Consider the following 19,289-nt stretch of genomic DNA (forward strand, 5'->3'; position numbering starts at 1 on the left):
ACCGTTGTAAAAAATAATTCTTCCTCCTGTGAAGTAAATAAACTCCTGATTGTATTGTGTCACATTTAATGATTATCACATGTACTCGTCCACCTCAATCAAAATGTATTATTGCACAAATGTATAATGAGCACTATATTAGTTATGAATTGATTCGGATCGTGGACTTGGTGTGTGAAAGTGTCCTCGGCTGAGGGTATTTTTGAAATGCTGTCATCATCACCTTAAATAAATAAGTATCTTGATCATCTAGAAGTTTACTGGATTCATTTGAAAGGCAATCACAGCGCCCTTTGGGCTTCAAAACCCAACACTCCCAATCATTGTAATAGTTAGTTTTCTTTCGCTTTTCTGCCATGTTCAGCGTAAACAACGCACCTAGCGCCCAATCGTAGTTGCTCAGCTAGATTTAGCTTACAGGGTCAGGTTCATATATACATAAAACATTTTTGTTTTTTAAATTCTATATTCAATATTGTCATTTTAAAATAAAGAATAATTCAAGTGTTATTGAATTTTTTTAAAAACAGCAAAACAATTAAATACAAATTTTAGACGGGAGCTTCATGGTGACTAGTGCTATTTTTAGAACATTTTGTTCCTGAAACCTTTAAATTCCGCTTCCGGCAAAATACTTTCAAAGCTTCGACTTTACACATCTGAACCTCATCATAAGAAAGGAGTTCAGAACTCATTGTAGAGTAGAAGGTTTGTTTACAACACGCTTGAAGAATAAGCTAAATACAATGTAAACACGTAGAGAATAAATCCAATATGGCGGCCCTTGTAGCCTGTGTGAGGGGTGCTCACTGGGTTGTCATTAACAGTCAAGTACTATCATATGCCCTCACTACAGCCGCATGTCACCTCATATAGGCGCATGTCACCCCTTATCTCCATCACTATTGTGAAGTAAATAACTCCTGATTGTATTAATTCACATTTGATTATTATATATTATATATTACATATTATCACATGTATTTGTCCACCTCAATCAATATGTATTTTTGCACAACATGTATTTCTGCACAACATGTATAATGAGCACTATATTAGCTATGAATGTAAAAACACGTCGGGTACGTTTCTCTACATGATAGTTTCAGGTCTACAAATCATCTTGTCACAATGCTGCTCTCCAAGGGGCGTGACCACGCCAACGTGGACCAATGAGGAGAGGCTACACCCATATGAATAGAACTATGTCAAATTGTTGTTGTGGATTTTGTACACTTTCCGCTTTGCCAACAGACAGCTAACTAGATCTTTATTGATTCGGCCTGTGGACTTGGTGTGCTGAAAGTGCCCTCGGTTGAGAGTATTATCGAAATACTGTTATCATCACTTTGAATAAATACTATCTTAAACATTCAGAAATTTACTGGATTGATTTGAAAGGCAGTCATAGCGTCCTCAGAACTCCTAAACCCCACACTATATGCTAAGAGTCTCATAAATCTGTCTTTTATGGGTTAACTTGGGGGGCCTTCTTTTCACTACTGTATGCTCAGCGCTTTTACTATGGCCTTCAAACCTGCTGTGCATACAACATACTGTGCTGTCATAAAACAGATTGAGTATTTTGAATATCACACGTCATCGAATTTTCAGACATGCCTGTGGAGGTTCGGGGCATTGAACCTGAGTAGGCGATGTTCAAAACCTCTATTGCTGAAGCTGCGGTGAGCTGTGATCTCAAGGTCTTAGGTTCATCAAGGGGCGTTAACCCTCGAACACCGTGGTGGACCCCGGTGGCCAGGGAAGACATCCGACTGAAGAATGAGTCCTTCCGGGTTATCCGGAAGGACTCCGGAAACAGTTGCAGGGTACCAACGGACTCGAAGGGCGGCAGCCTCTGCCATGGCAGAGGCAAAGCAGCAGGTGTGGGAGAAGTTCGGAGAAGCTATGGAGAAGGAATTTGGGTCGGCACCAAGGTGCTTCTGGAAAACCATCTGGCACCTCAGTAGGGGGAAGCGGGGAACCATACAAGCTGTGTACAGCAAGTGTGGGAAGGAGCAATTTGAGGAACTCCTGAATCCGACTAACACGCCCTCTATGGTAGAGGCAGAGCTGGAAGCTGATGGGGAATCATCGTCAATTTCCCTGATGGAGGTCACTGAGGTAGTCAAACAACGCCACAGTGGCAAAGCCGCAGGGGTTGATGAGATCCGTCCAGAAATGCTGAAGGCTTTGGGTGTTGAAGGGCTGTCTTGGTTGACACGCCTCGTCAACATTGCGTGGAAGTCTGGGACAGTGCATAGGGGGTGGCAGACCAGGGTGGTGGTTCCCCTATTCAAAAAGGGGGACCAGAGAGTGTGTGCCAACTACATGGATATCACAATTCTCACCCTTCCTGGTAAAGTCTTTCATTGAAGAGGAACAATGCGGTTTCCGTCTTGGTCGTGGAACAACGGACCAACTCTTCACTCTCGCAAAGATCCTGGAGCGGGTCTGGGAGTACGCCCATCTGGTCTACATGTGTTTTGTGGATCTGGAGAAGGCATATGACCTGCTGTATACGTTCATATACGTTGTATATGCGCCAACATACGTTTCTGCCATACGGAACTGTGTGAAAGGGCCTTAAGCCACACTGCCTGTGTGACCTGCGGGTGTTGGCTACCTTGCTGAAATGCTGCGGCTCACAGGCAGGCGGTGTCCACCCAGGCATGAAAAATGTATCGATGGATGGCTAAAGAGTAATTCATTATCTTAGAAGGTGAAATACTCCTTGATACATGTTCAACAGTGATCTGACTTTTATTCACTTGATCTTGCATGTCTGGACCCGTGGCACGTCATACTTTGAAAATAAATGACATTTAAAATAATTAAACCCCCACCAAACGTTTCCAATTGGTAATAATATCAAAACCCGGAGACGACAACACAACAATTCCGATCAGTCTGTTAGAAGCTGGCATTGCCATTTGGTTTAATACTCTACTCAACATGTGTTGGAGCAGAACAACATTATTCTCATCAGTACATGGAGTTGGTCAGTGGCAGTGGCCTGTGTCTAGCCCCTTTTTGTACTCTGTTGCCTGGTTTTGTGCTGCAGTTGGTGGAGAAGGATTCAGCAGGTCAATGGTCTGTCCTTCCCTGAGTTTCAGGACTGCCTGCTTCAGACTCCACCTGTAGGGAGGGATAAACACAGGTCAGGAATGATACAACACTTGGAATACCTGGAATACTATTTTGACAATGTGACATCAACTTTGACCTTCAAAAGAAAAAGTACAAGTTAAGATAGGGGAGTTGAGTCTGTTAGATTTCCACACATCCAACTAAATGTTTTCTGGATAAAATGATAGTAAGCAGTTACTGGATAGCTTGTTTGTGTCATAGACCCATAAATTTGGTACAGCACTGATTTGCATTTGATATCGAGGTATACATGGGATTGCTTCCACATCTCTCTCACCATGGCAACGACTGAGCCGGCAGCTAACAGTGCTAACAGCAAGAACAGTGCAAACAACAGCAGCAGTGCTAACAGTGTTAACCTGAGGGGCAACCGGCGGGTGGCCATTACGTTTCCTGCCATTTCTTGCTGCTGCAATGCCGAGGGTTGGGACGACGTTATCAACGGTAACCGCCGTATGACCACAGTGCAGAGTGGCGGATATTAGCTAGCCACATAGAGAAGCTTACATTAAAACACACACAGACTTCATTCTCTGCTCAGGTAAACATTCGTCCACAATATCTTTACATGGTGAATAGTTGTTTGCTGGTATATTATTGCTCTGAATGTCATATAAAAATAACCTTTAAGTGTCACTCCAATATACATTCAAATCTGTATGTCAAAATACAAGCAACATCCTGGTTTGACGAATGCCCCTTATATCACTGCACAACTCGTGACATAATTTGAATACAACTTCCTGGGCATTGTTGCAAGTGCAAGAGGTTGCTAAAAGGTTAGAAGGAAAGCAGTGATGCACAGGATTAATGAGCCCACTCTGCAAAAACAGGTACCAAGTTATAACTGGAGGAGCTTTTTAAACAGGATAAAGTAGCTGTGGAGAACAGATACTTTAAGAATCACTTATATTCATTCATAGATCATTGCAGACTAATTTACTAAAGTTTCTGATTTTACACATTAAATATGTATTGTCGACTTCCGGTGGACGGCTAGGCAGCATGGCTGCTTGAAAAGTGGGCTCCCTTATGTCAACCGATAAACTCCCGCCAAAACTCGAAAATTAAAACATAAGAGAAACTAAACCGTTGACAGTGAGCGGAGGATCAACCAAGACAATGATTAATAAAAGCGTAGATGGTCAAGGTAAAGAAATAAATAGTAATAATAAGGAGAAGAACAAGCTAACGGCTGAAGCTAGCACAGCGATGGCTAAACCAAAAAGCTAACCTGGACAGCATTAGCAAGCAAATCCAAGACATGAAAAGAGAAATTAAAAGAGACTTGAGTATCTTTAAGGAGGATATAGATGACAGAATTCAAGGAGAACATTAATCAGAAACTGTCAAAAATATACGAAGAAGTTGGAGAGCAGAACGATAAGATAGACGCGGTCATGATTCTGAGGAAGATGAGTGTTGGCTAACCGAGGCTAAAAGCACCACGCAAGAAATAATTAAACAGAAGATTATTGTGGAAAAGCTATAAGACTTAGAATCGAGATCCATACGGAACAACTTGAGAATGTACGGCATACCAAAGGATGCAGTTGAAAAGTGACACAGTGGCGATTTTTGTAGAGAAATGGCTGCGGGACGAGCTGTCAATCGAAACAGATCTCCAGATTCAACGAGCCCACAGATCCCTGGCACCGAAACCCAAATCGGGACAACCACCAAGATCGATAATCCTGAACTTTTTGTAATTCCAGGTAAAAGAGATGGTTTTGAAAAGGGCTTGGGAAAAGAAAACAATCAAACTCGGAGACAGTAGGATTTATTCCGATCATGATTACACCGTGAGGATGCTGCAGCAACGCAAATCGCATTGCAGGTGTTAAGAAGATATTGAAGGGGGAAGGCATCCGCTTTCAGACACCCCTCCATAGGATGCGCATTCACTGGGCTAAGATTGAAGACATACAGCAGAGCAGAGGAAGCAGCCAGCGACATGATGAGGAGAGGGTATGTAGTAGAGGACACCACCGCCACCAGAGGCTCCGCTGGCTGTGACGGGCTCCAGGCGGCTGGGATCGAGGCGGGGACAACAGATCCGCGCAGACAGGCAGGCGGGCGAGAGGACTGCTGCGAGAATTCCAACATAAGGATAACAACGCAGAATAAATGTCTACTTCAGCCCGACTCCTAAGGAAACAGGACATGTCCTTGTTTTGTTACTCAAGTACAATAAGAAATGTTAGTCTTGAAATTAGTAATGACATGAATACATATTCATATCTGAAATGTTGGCTTTAAAGGGACGGAAACACAGCTACCAATATTGTAGACCTAATATGGTTAGTTTAACCCATTTTGGGTTTCATCCTATTACTAGCTGGGGGCCCTTCCCCTATGGAAGGCTTTCACCCACCAAACAAAAGGAGAGTCAACTTACAAGGGATGTTGACACTTCTATTTGGAGGTCGCCTTTTCAGTATATAGTTAAGTTAAGATTTATTTTCTTGTTCAAAACACTGTTAAGTGCCTATAGTTTTTAGAGTGGGAGACACGACGAGGTGACTGAACCAAAAACAACCTATGACTACCAAACAAGACGAAATTAAGCTTATGTCCCTTAATGTTAATGGTCTAGGAAACCCGGTCAAAAGAGCCAAAATTATGACCAAAATCAAAAAAGAAAAGACACAGATAACTTTCCTGCAAGAAACCCATCTTTCAAAGACCGAACATGAAAAACTAAAAAGATTCGGATTCCAAAACACCTTTTATAGCTCCCATACTAACTCACGTAAAAGAGGAGTAGCAATTCTAATTGCTAATGCAGTCAAATTTGTACCAAAAAGAAATAAAAGATAGAGGGGACGATATATTATAGTGATAGCTAAAATTGACCAAACTAAAGTAACGTTAGTAAATATATATGCACCCCCTCTTTTTTTGGGCCCTTACTTGATCTTATTGCGGTAGAAACAGAAGGTATATGTATATGTGGTGGAGATCTTAATGTAATAATGGACTATGATTTGGGTACAACTAGTCGTAAAAGCTGGTGAAGCTGGTGAAAAATACTTGGGAAGAAATGGGATTTTTTGATGTATGGAGGGACCTTAATCCGCAACAAAAAGATTTCAGCTATTACTCAGTAGTATACTCGAGGATTGATAATTTTTTCATGCAGAAGAAGAATAGGGATAAAATACAGGACTGTCAAATTGGAGTGGCTGACGTATCAGATCATTGTGCAATCTACTTAAAGATTAAACTAGGGTGCAGACGGAGAGACACCATATGGAGATTGAACGTAGGCATATTGAATAACAAATCGGTTGTTGAAGAAATCAAAGATGAAATACAGAATTACCTGAAGGAAAACAATAACGACAACACAGACCCAGCCATATTATGGGATGCATTAAAAGCAGTTATACGAGGAAAATTGATTGCTATTACAAGCTAAAAAAAGAAAAAGAAACTCAATATAAGAATCTCACAGCCGACCTGAAACAATTAGAACAAAAGCATAAAGAAATAAGTGACAGAAAAACACAACAACAAATTAAAGAGATGAGAAACCAAATCAACGACTTACTACAATAGGAAACTGAGATAAAAGCAAGATATGTCAAACAAAATTATTATGAATCAGGCCCCAAAGCTGCAAAATTGTTGGCAAGACGATTACGAAAACAACAGGCAGGAATCAGTCAATAAACTGCATGATCCTAAAACAAATCAGCCTAAATATGAACCCAAAGCAATTTTAAATATTTTCAGCGATTATTACAAAGAGCTTTACATGCAAACATCAACAACAAATCATATGGAAACTAAATCATTCCTAGACTCCTTAGATCTGCCCTCCATAGGCAAAGTACAAAATGAACGTATAACAGCAAAGATAACTATAGAAGAAATACATAAAGCAATCGGAAAACTAAAAACAAACAAGGCTCCAGGCAGTGATGGATTGCCATCTGAGTGGTACAAAAAACTAGAAAAAGAGCTCTCCCCACTACTACTAGGTGCCTATTAATTGGGTCTTGTCTGAGGAGAAAACTCCCCCGTCATGAAAAGAAGCAATAATCACAGTAATCCCCAAAGCACTGAAGGATAAAGAATTTTGCTAAAAATTATAGACCAATATCAATTCTTAATGTCGATTACAAACTATACACTACAATACTTTCAAACAGGCTCCAAATAAATAGTACCAGATTTAATAGAAGAAGACCAAACAGGTTTTGTTTCAGGTCGACAGACGCTAGACAATATTAGAAGAACGTTACACATTATACATAGAATACAAAAAAATAAAATGGCAGCAGCGCTGATAAGCTTAGATGCGGAAAAGGCATTTGATAGGGTCAATTGAGAATTTTTATATCTAACATTAGAGACATTTGGATTCAGTAATAAAACAATTCGATGCATTAAATCTATCTATAATAAACCAACAGCTAGAGTTAAAGTTAATGGCTCACTGTCAGACAGATTGACATTAGAAAGAGGAACCAGACAGGGCTGCTGCCTCAGCCCCACCCTGTTTGCTTTGTATATAGAACCATTAGCCCAAATGATCAGACAAGACAGTGCAATAACAGGAATAGATATTAACAACCAAACACATGTTATTAGCCTTTTTGCGCATGACGTCCTGATCATGTTGAAGGATCCAGTAAGCTCATTCATTAAACTAGTGCAACTTATAGAACAATTTGGTCATTATTCTGGTTACAAATTAAACGTATCTAAAACTCAAATTCTTATGTTTAACTGCTCTCCAAATCAAAAACTAAAATAATTAGATTTTAATTTGAAAGCTAAATCAAATACTTAGGTTATAAACATCACTAAACATTTAACAGAACTGTACCACAGCAACTATGAATGTATTGATAAAGAAATAAGGAAAGATTTTGAAAAATGGTCAACTTACCGATGAGTTTTATTGATAGGATAAGTACAGTGAAAATGAACATTCTCCAAAGCTTGTTATATTTATTTCAATCCTTGCCCGTGAATATACCACAGGTCCAGTTCCATAGTTGGGATAAACTAATATCAAGATTTATATGGGGGGGGGTAAAAGACCTAGGATAAGATATACCACACTCCAATTGCCTAAAGAAAAAGGGGGACTGGCTCTCCCAAACCTAAAGGAATACTTTCATGCAGCACAACTACGTCCGCTCATTTACTGCTGCAACTCTGATTATATAGCTTGCTGGAGAGACATTGAAGTGCTTGCATCTGTGTCCCCAATTCAACCACTCATAGGGCAAAGAAAAATACCTCCTCATATTAAAGAAAAGAGAGACTTAGACCCAATCACAACATTTACATTAGATATATGGTTACATTATTAAACAATTGAAAGTGGGAAGGGAACTTGGACTATTAGACTGGATAGCTTATGACAAAGGATTCAAACCAGGTAGCTCTGACTGTAGATTCAAACAATGGACAGAAAAAGGTTTAACAGCCGTATGTACAGTTATCCATAAGGGAGAAATGAGAAGCTTTCAAGACTTGAAAAACAGTTTTGATCTAGAAAACCAAGACTTATTCAGATATATGCAAATGAGGGATTACTATACAAAAAGGGTTAGAAAAAAAGAAGTACATCCTATTGTAAAGATTATTGTACGAGCTTATCATGATACTATTTCCAAGGTTTTGTCAACCCTGTACTCTTGTTTGATGGAAGCTAAAAAGGATTCAACACTTAATGTAAGAACTAAATGGGAAAAAGAACCGAGCAAAGAGATCTCAGATGATATGTGGAAAATCCACCAGACCACTACACAGTCACACGGATGGAGAGAATCTGTTTGGAAAAACCAAATTCGTTATTTTATCACACACAAAATCAGTAGTAAACAAACAATCAACAGCAATGCTGGAGACTCTGCATGAATATGGAATCTAACCACACACGTTTTTTGGAGCTGCACGAAAATTAAACCGTTCTGGGACTGTGTACACACTGTTCTGTGTGAGGTGTTAGGTTATGGAATCCCACAAACCTGTCTTGTACTGTACCTGGGACATATGGAAGGATCTGTTCATAGGAGATCAATATATGGTCAAGATTCTCCTTGCCGCTGGAAAGAAGGCTATCACAAAGAACTGGCTAAAAGCTGATGCACCAGTCTACAAACAATGGCTGAACATTATTGGTGATATCCTAATAATGGAGAAACTCACATACAGATTAAAAGTTATGGAAGACAAATTTCTCAAAGGCTGGGGGAAATGGTTAAGTTACATATCTAAAAAGGAGTCATAAAACACTAAGTATTATTTGATTATATTGTAGAATGTCACCATTCAGGCACTGTTCAATTTAAAATGTAATGTTTGTAATCGTTATTTCTGAAGAAAACAATAAAATAAAGTAAAAAAAAAAAAATGTATTGTCTACTACAGGGGTGCCCAAAAGGTCGATTGCGATATATACATATATATTCCCCCAACGGAACCCCGCGCTCCCTGAAATTCAAGTTTTTTGTTTTTTTCCTGCCTTCACCACTGTTTCGCTCCAACACACACACCTAAAGTCAGAGACAGAGCGGAGGAGAGGAATGGAGTGAACTACGCACCAGCAACCCCCCCCCCCCCCCGGCGCAGCATTTTTTTTTTTAAATACAGGTAGATCACTTGGACCTGGTCATTTCAAAAGTAGCTCACAAGCTCAAAAAGTGTGGGCACCCCTGGTCTACTACATCAGCTGGTTGGAGTATTTCATTAAACTGTATATTTACAGTATATACTATATATTATATTTACACTGTAGGCGTTATTCCATAATAAGTTATTCCTTAAAGCAGTTGTTTTACTTTTGTTGACAGAATCACTAAATTAGTGTGACTTTGAACCCATTTCCTTCAGAATACCAACAACTCCCGCCTGTTTGTTCCTCTCCTCTCCTCCCATCTGTGTACTGTGCGCTCTGTGCTTAGCACCAAACACCACACAGATGGGTTAGGTGGATTCCAAGGGTAGGAAAATACCAAACTTCTGAGTGCTGCTTGTGCTGCTCAAAAATAGAACCCCCCATGTTATTGTTTCATTTGTTTAACAATTTAGAATGTTAGCATCAGGATTTATATATCACTGTACATTTCTATAAAAAATAATTGTCATCATTATTTGCATTGAATACAGAATGTACTAACCTGTTGGTATTAAGGTCTCTAATTGAAGAAGTACACAGATAACCTCCAGTTTCTGACCCAGTCACAGGGATCTTTATCTGCAACACAATGCAAATTAAAATTCATCTGCACAAGTGTAGACGGATAGCAGAGCTCTTCACAACATGATTGTATGGTACATGCTTGACTAATAGATAACTGACAGGTTTGGCTGGCACAGTCACCCTTGTCAAAGACATGTAGAAGGACCCTCTGTACTGTCCCAGTGAAACTGGGGGAGCTGTTCGGCTCAGATGCTCTACAGGGGCTCAAGTGGTCTGTCCAAGCTAATCAGCAGTTTTCAGCCCCCCAAGGGCTCCTGCATGGGACCTGCCCCTGGTGCTGAACGCCCTATGCTTGCCTCCCTTTGAACCCTTGGTACAGGCAGAACTAAAGTGGCTGTCGGTCAAAACTGCATTTCTCCTTGCCATCTCTTCGGCAAAGTGTGTCGGGGAGCAACATGCCTTATCTGTTCTGTTTAAAAAAGGTAGAACTCAGATGGCTCAGGTGTCACACTGTAACTGAATACAGAGTTCCTCCCCAAGGTGCTGGCACGCTCACATTGCAATTGTTTTATCAAGCTTGCACAGTTTGACACCCCACTAGGATAGGTGGAGGAAGTCAAGACTGTTGTGCCCAGTGCAGCCTAGGTAGAAGCTACTGCAAGCATACCGCCGGTGGAACAGCTCTTGTCTGACCCACTGGATCGTGGACATCATTGCCTACACATACAGGGAGAATGACCATTTCTGCCATCCGGAGTAAAGTGCAACTCTCCACGCCATGGGTAACCCTGAGAAGGGTGCCCTTGGAGAACATGCATGGGCATCACCACGCACATTCTCCAGATACTACAGAGTGAATGTTGCCATGCCCCATCCATTGGGCTTGATCCTGCAGCAGAGTTCTTCTGCTTCATATTTATGAAGTAGGTAATCAGGATTCCTCATGACTCTGTTGTTATAGGTCATCCAGTGTTAAGCACGGCCCCCAGCGGTCAGTAAGGATGAATTAAAATGAAAGTCACAGATGTAACTACGGTTCTATGATTCCTGGATGACCACCAGAGTTATCAGTCACTCTTAATCTTATGATCCCTTATGATAAGACAGCTAAACAAACATTTATGCAGCGATGCACAGGTGACAGAGTCACTGGCACAGGCGACTTTTTGTTGAAACTTCTGGAGACACAGATTAAAGAATAACACATTTTGATGACTTGACGAAAACAGAGTACCTGCGCAGTGCGCTGATTTATACAGTTGTTTCTGTCAGTAAGATGAATGTTGTGGACTTTTAAAGGCGGCGCCCCCAGGCTTTCCATGGCAACTGAACATGCTTCCAACTTCTGCAGAGCTAGTCTGTGGTAGTCTGACTCAGCAAAATTCTCTAATTGGATAGTAGACAAGAAGGTACAAAAAAGTGGACAAAAATGAAAAGGGTTATTACATAATAAGTTAAAGTGATGAAACCATTGAAATGTACAAGTGTAATGACTTAAAACAAACTGACAGAAGCTGAAGAGTAAGACTGGATTCACACCAAATTAGGCATCATGCGTAAACGGCAGTCCTCTCATTCAGTTGAGTGTGGGTAGTGTGTTTGGGCTGCGGTGGTGTGGAACGAAGGGGATGACAAAAAAACTAATGGGTCAATTGGATGAGTAAGTCTCCCAGTGGTCGTGACCGGAAGTTGAGAAAAGTTAATCTTTATACAAATGTCCTTTGACGCTTTACAACTTGGAGACAAGAGGGTATATCGTAAACTTGTTTCCCTCATGGCCCCTAAGTTACTGTTGCTAGTTTGGACAAGCTTGACAAAAAGAAACATGGCAACGCCGGTTCCGTTGAGCTGGGCCGGGCAGGGTGTATTACATTGTTTCTGGCTATCAGTCAGTCAGAAAGCTGACAGCTAGGAATGGACTTTTACCGTTGGGATGTTTATCCAAATAAATACAGTAATCAAATGCTTATATGGATCACAAATCTTGGGACAGAATCATTCCTATATTGTTTAAGTTATGTGCTTATAGTAATCAAACAAATCTGCTTACGGTGTTTTGGGTCTTTTCATACATAACAACATATAGAATTTTTTTATTAAACTACGATAATTAAATTATCTTTTTTTTACTTTACTTGTGGTAAGGAAAGTAATTTTCTCTGAATGAAAAACGTAGTCTCTAGGCCAGGGTGGCCAACCCGCGGCTCTCGAGCCGCATACAGATCTTTGCCCAGTTTCATGCGGCTCTTCAGTTCATATCAAATTATTTGTGAGTGTGTGTATGTGTGCTGTCAGTATGAGAGCATGACAGTGAGTCTAATTTTGATGTGGCCCAAGAGCCAATCACAAAAATGCCTGCGATGCAGTGAACCAACCACCTTCGAGGGGGGAAAAACCTATCGTAGAGTAAACACTATCTGACCATCTGAGTTTGATCCTAAAATGGCAGGGAAAAATGCACAGCTAAGCGAAAATATGAAGACCAACATAGGACGTTTTATTAGAGTGGGAGAGTTCGTATTCATATAAAAATGCTGCCTGACCTAGTGCAAAGTGTATTTGCGTTTGTTACCAAACTGAAACTGTTTAATACGCATCTTTAAAAAGGGAGAATTAGTGCATTTTCCCTCTCTGCTAAAAGCAAGCGGACAAGCCGAAATGCAACATTGGTTGAAACCCTGCACGAAAACTTTGCGACCCGGTTCCATGATCTACAGCTGAAAAGGTCACAGATTACGTTCCTCGTCAACCCTTTTAATGCTGAGACGGACTGTTTGAAAGCCCCGCTAGTCCATACCTGTCAACATTGGAATTTCAAAATAAGGGAATTTTTTTGCCGGACTCCGCCCATATCTTAACAGCTCTCAGCCACCAATGTAAACGTAAACACATAAGGGTCCGGGTATATACATTCAGGAAATACATGTTTATTTAAAGTATGTATTAGTTGTACAGACATGTTTATAAGATTTATGTATTTTATTTGATGAGTTATTATCATCAATTTATTTGATGATTGATGAGTTGTGTGGCTTTTGTTTCCCCCGACGAGTACTTCCTTGCGATGGCAGAGTTGGGAAACATGTCCGCTACACTGCGACTAAAATCAACGCAGAAGCTGAAGGCTACATTATTTTTAGCGCAAAGCATCGACATCTTTCCCTCAGCTTTGGTCACTTGGTCTGCCTCCGACACAGTTCGTGTCACACATGAAGTCATTGACAGTGTATGTTTTGTGCCTCTTGTGCTTGGACGATTTTTCTTGATGGCGAACATCACTTATTCCGCCGTGTGCGATGCTAACATCTGAATGGCACACTTTACAAAAAGCACGAGTTTGCCCGACTCTGCTTTTAATAAATAAGGGAAGGTCTCATCTCATTTGGCAGGTACTTACATAAAGTTTTAACTTGTTTGGTAGGTACAACTGCGTCTCCATCTATCTCCCGTTCACTATGACTCATCCATATGTTTTAGTCTTCTTCTGTGTTATTGTTCCGGTTTTCTTCTTCTGTGTTTATTCGCGGATAACGTTTTTCAGCTAAAGTTAAACATAATACTGCCATCTGCTCTACTGGAGGCCACTTTACACTTTTTTTAAATAGGCCTATTTTTTTTCTGAAAGGTTAAAAATATGGGATAATTACGGGAAAATATTTAAACGGGAGAAAATCGGGATAGAAGTAAAAATACGGGATAATCCCGGGAAAAACGGGAGGGTTGACAGGTATGCGCTAGTCACGGACGAGGCGGTGGCCAAGTTAGAGAAGATTGAACTTTCTGAGGAAGACCGACTGAAACCTGTTCTGAGGGGACCCTTGAGATCTGGAAAACTGTGCCAATGGAAAAAATATCCCAATGTCAAACAGGCTGCACTCAAGCTACTATCAGTGTTTGGGTCAACATACGTCTGTGAGTCGGTGTTTTCTACCCTGAAACACGTGAAATCAAAGTATCCATCTGTTCTGACTAACACACATGTGAAATAATTGCTTCGAGTGACCACAACGGAATACAAGCCAGATTTGAGGAGGATTGTTCAAGGCAAGGAATGTCAGAAGTCCCATTAATTTAAAGAAGCAACATGCATAGGAAGATAAAAAACGTTTTCACATTTTCTTACTGAGAGTTTGTGTGTGAGAGTGCACACAATGTTCATTGTTGATAATAACTGGCCTCTGAATACTGGTAGGAGAGGTTTAATTCAATTTCTCTCAATATTATGGTGTGGGACATTTACAATAAATCTGTCTGAGCAGAGATATGTGTGTCTGTCTGTGTGAGGGTGTGTGTGTCTTTGGAAGGGAGGGTCTTTGAGTGTGTGTGTGTGTGTAAAGTTTTAGATTTTAATTTTGTCTGTGTGAGAGAGAGAGGGGAGCACAGAGAAAGGCTGAGAACAAAAGAGAGAAGAGGGGGGGGGGGGGGGGGGGGGCGGCGCATCTGTCATTGTGTGTATGATGTGGCTCTTTGCAGTAACATAGTAACATTTTTGGCTCTTAACCTCAGACTGGTTGGCCACCCCTGTGATACACCATCTTGCTTGTGCTGGTTTACACACATCTCCACAGAAAAACCAGCATGCCTTCACCTAATTACACACACAGCTGAGTTGTACTCACTCTGCAGCAGATAGTACATGGTGCCGACCCCACCCCCAGTCAGCACAGTGGTGAAAAGGGTGAGCTGCTGCAGTTGACTGGTGGAAATCCTCATCTTTGCTTCCTTCCAAGGCTGCACAGACAGCGGTGGTCAGTTTAATAGGAATAATGCATACATGGAACACTTGTTTCACTTGCATTCTTTGATAGACCTGGGAATCATTTCCAATTAAATGGTTCTCCTATTGAAATTAGCTGAGTATTAATTATTTATCAGTAGAGGGTGAAGTTATTTTATATGTATTGAATTTGAGACATTAAAAAGCAACTGAGCAACTAGCATGCATAAAGCAAGACACACAGGGAATCACGTGGTCGAGAGATGATATCTGCCTGTTTTACATTCTTTCACCAACAGGTGGTTTTGTGAGCACGTGAAGCCTCGAGAAATTAACCCTTTTGCGAACCAATTTATTTCATGAGGCTTCATCTCGCCATCACTAATGTCTTTTGTAAGCGACATCTTCAATACTGAAGCCTATGTTGTTGCTCACTTAAAACACATCTGATAACATTCTCACCTTGTGTTACAGCGTTAGGACGACTCTGCTCCGTTTACATCCGGATACGTCACACAGATTGTCGCCAATTGGATGTGAGTGCGCTCCATTTACACTCTGGCGTGTGCCGCTCATCTTTACTCTACTTGAAATAAAATGATATATAAATGATATATAAATGATATATATATATATATACATACATACATATATATATATATATATATACATATATATATATATATATATATATATATATATATATAAATATACTCATTTTTTTGTTCACACTCAATTATTATTATTATTGTTCAATTATGAAGGAAGTTAATATCAAAAGAAAATTAAACATTTATATAATATTTTTATATAAACAAATACAAACTAATCCACTCATGATAATTATTATTTATTATTATTCTAAAAAATGTTTTTAACAGTTATGAGGCCAAAGTTGCTGCATAACAGGAATGACCCATATAACTGTTTTATAACATTTAGTTTTACATCAACTCAAAAATCATAATCATACAGGGGATAATTACAGTAATCAGTTTACACTCATAATTAGGAACAGGAAGAGATGATAGTCTACACAATATAGACTACAACTGACGCTGGATGTCTTTACTGAAACGTCAGACACGATAATAATGGGATCAACATCAAGATGTTGTAATTTATGCAATTGCTAAAGAGGAGAATTTTAACCAGCATGATTAAAAACTAAGCATGTATCAAGAATATTTAACAAAGGCCAATTGTTAACTTACCAATTATGAGTGCCAGACCAGCCCTAAGCTTTCATAACTGGACAGGACCTAATCGCACACTATCGATACTTTAAGATCACTGAGGACAGGCTACAGACACAGAATCCTTTGAAGAGGAGACAATAAATACTAGCAAAGACAACCTGCAGTGGGTTAAATAGTAAATGTCAGCCAAACAGACTGCATCTCTTTAACCAAATTACACACATTGAATTTATGTTAGGGGTATTTTATGTGTTGTTTCTTTTGATAACTAATAACTATTGTAATATTTTTACTTCCATTCACTGAGCCTGCCTTAAAAACATGTGGAGCCCCCATGGGAAAGTCTTTATCCCTCTTTGAAAACCTCTGGTATAGAGTGCCTTTTTTTTTGTCTCATGATCAACAAGTTAGTAGGGATATGTGATGTGATTTATTTTGACATTTTCACCTTATTGGACAGTTGACAGTGAGAAGGCAGAAAGGAAATTCTCAGAATTTTTATCAAGTTTAGTCCTTAAAACAGATAAAGTAATTATTGTAGGTGACTTTAATATTCATGTGGATGTTGATAGTGATAGCCTTAATAATGCATTTATCTCAATATTAGATTCAATTGGGTTCAGTCAGAATGTACATGAACCAACTCACTGTTTAAACCACACTCTGGACCTTGTTCTGGGATATGGTGTTGAAATTGAAAGTTTATCAGTGTGTTCACATAATCCTCTTTTATCAGACCAATTTTTAATAACTTTTAAAGTCCTGTTACTGGACTACAAGCCAGTAGGCAAAATATCCTATGCTCGATGTTTATTTGAAAGTGCTGTGACAAAATTTAAGGAAGTGATTCCATCAGCACTTAATTCAATACCAGGACTCAATATCAATATAATGAAGGACTCCAATGCTAACTTTAGTCCCTCCCAAATTAATCATCTTGTTGATAGTGCTGCAGCCTCACTGCGAATAACACTCGACTCTGTCGCTCCTCTAAAGAAGAAGATCAGAAAACAGAAAAAGAACGCTCCATGGCTTAATTTACAAATCTGCAAACTAAAACAAAAGTCCAGAAATCTTGACAGTAAATGACATTCCAATAAATTGGAAGAATCTCGTTTAGTCTGGTTAGATCATCTTAAAACGTATAAGAAGGCTCTCCGTAATGCCAGAGCAGGTTATTACTCTTCCTTAATAGAAGAAAATAAGAACAACCCCAGGTTTCTTTTCAGCACTGTAGCCAGGCTGACAGAGAGCCACAGCTCTACAGAGCCTTCTATTCCTATATCTCTCAGTAGTGATGACTTCATGAGCTTCTTTAACGATAAAATTATAATTAGAGACAAAATTAATCTCCTCCTGACCTCAATTGGTAATGACTTAACTTCAACCTCCGGAATTTTAAAAACATCTGTAACTCCTGAAATATATCTAGACTGTTTTACTCCAATCAAACTTAACCAACTAACTTCAACAATCTCATCGTCTAAGCCATCAACCTGTCTTTTAGACCCGATTCCAACTAAACAGTTTAAAGAAGTTTTACCCTTAATTAACACCTTGTTATTAAATATGATCAACCTGTCTCTATTATCTGGCTACGTACCACAATCCTTTAAAGTAGCAGTAATAAAACCACTTCTTAAAAAGCCTAGTCTTGATCCAGAGGTTTTAGCCATAACTATAGGCCGATATCTAACCTACCCTTTCTCGCTAAGATCCTTGAGAGAGCAGTTGCAAAACAGTTATGTGATTTTTTACATAATAATAGTTTATTTGAGGTTTTTCAATCTGGATTTAGAGTTCATCATAGCACAGAGACGGCACTGGTGAAAGTTACCAATGACCTTCTATTGGCATCAGACAAAGGACTTGTCTCTCTTCTTGTCTTGTTAGACCTCAGTGCTGCTTTCGACACTGTTGGTCATGACATTCCACTACAGAGACTGGAACATTGTGTTGGCATAAAAGGAACCGCATTAAGCTGGTTCAAGTCCTAATTATCTGAGCGATCTCAATTTGTATGTGTTAACGATAATCCTCCATGACAGCCAAAGTCAGTCTTGGAGTTCCGCAGGGTTCTGTACTTGGACCGATTCTATTCATCTTATATATGCTTCCTTTGGGCAATATTATAAGGAACCACTCTATAAACTTTCATTGCTATGCGGATGATACCCAATTATATCTATCAATTAAACCAGATGAAACCAATCAATTGGCTAAACTTCAAGCATGCCTTAAGGACATAAAAACTTGGATGTCTAGCAACTTCTTGATGTTAAACACAGACGAAACTGAAGTTATTATACTTGACCCTAAACGCCTCCGAAACGCATTTTCTAATGACATAGAAGCTCTGGATGGCATTAATTTGGCCTCTAGCACCACTGTAAGGACTCTTGGCATCATCTTTGATCAAGATCTGTCGTTTAACTCCCACCTAAAACAAATCTGAAGGACTGCCTTCTTTCATCTACGTAACATTGCAAAAATAAGACACATCCTGTCTCAAAATGATGCAGAAAAACTAGTCCATGCATTTGTTACTTCAAGGCTGGATTACTGCAACTCATTGTTATCAGGTTGTCCCAAAAAGTCGCTTTAAGACTCTTCAGTTGATCCAAAATGCAGCGGCATGTGTATTGACAAGAACAAGGAAACGGGATCATATTACTCCTGTATTAGCTGCTCTGCACTGGCTCCCGGTAAAATACAGAATATAATTCAAAATCCTTCTCCTGACTTACAAAGCAATTAATGGTCAGGCTCCAGCATATCTTAAAGATCTCATAGTACCTTATAAACCAACTAGAGCATTGCGCTCCCAGGCTGCAGGGTTACTTGTGGTTCCTAGAGTCTCCAAGAGTACAATGGGAGCCAGAGCCTTCAGCTATCAAGCTCTTCTCCAGTGGAACCAACTTCCAGTTTGTGTTCGGGAGGCAGACACACTCTCCACATTTAAGAGCAGGCTAAAGACTTTCCTTTTTGATAAAGCTTATAGTTAGGGCTGGCTCAGGTTTGCCCTGGATCATCCCCTAGTTATGCTGCTATAGGCTTA

At 39.8% G+C, this 19,289-nt stretch overlaps 1 protein-coding gene across 1 annotated transcript; it reads right to left on the reverse strand.

Annotated features, from left to right (window-relative positions):
- Positions 1-2,905: 2,905 nt before the first annotated feature.
- Positions 2,906-15,621, reverse strand: coa1 (cytochrome C oxidase assembly factor 1). Its single transcript, XM_029452790.1, has 5 exons — positions 15,495-15,621; positions 14,935-15,046; positions 11,550-11,701; positions 10,293-10,369; positions 2,906-3,138 (listed from the first exon to the last, which is right to left on the reverse strand). The coding sequence occupies exons 2-5, from the start codon at positions 15,026-15,028 to the stop codon at positions 3,003-3,005; spliced, it is 459 nt and encodes a 152-aa protein (XP_029308650.1). The 5' UTR covers positions 15,029-15,046; positions 15,495-15,621; the 3' UTR covers positions 2,906-3,002.
- Between the last annotated feature and the right edge of the window lie 3,668 nt (positions 15,622-19,289).

This window comes from Cottoperca gobio, chromosome 17 (assembly GCF_900634415.1).
Source record: "Cottoperca gobio chromosome 17, fCotGob3.1, whole genome shotgun sequence".
NCBI classification, from domain to species: domain Eukaryota; kingdom Metazoa; phylum Chordata; class Actinopteri; order Perciformes; family Bovichtidae; genus Cottoperca; species Cottoperca gobio.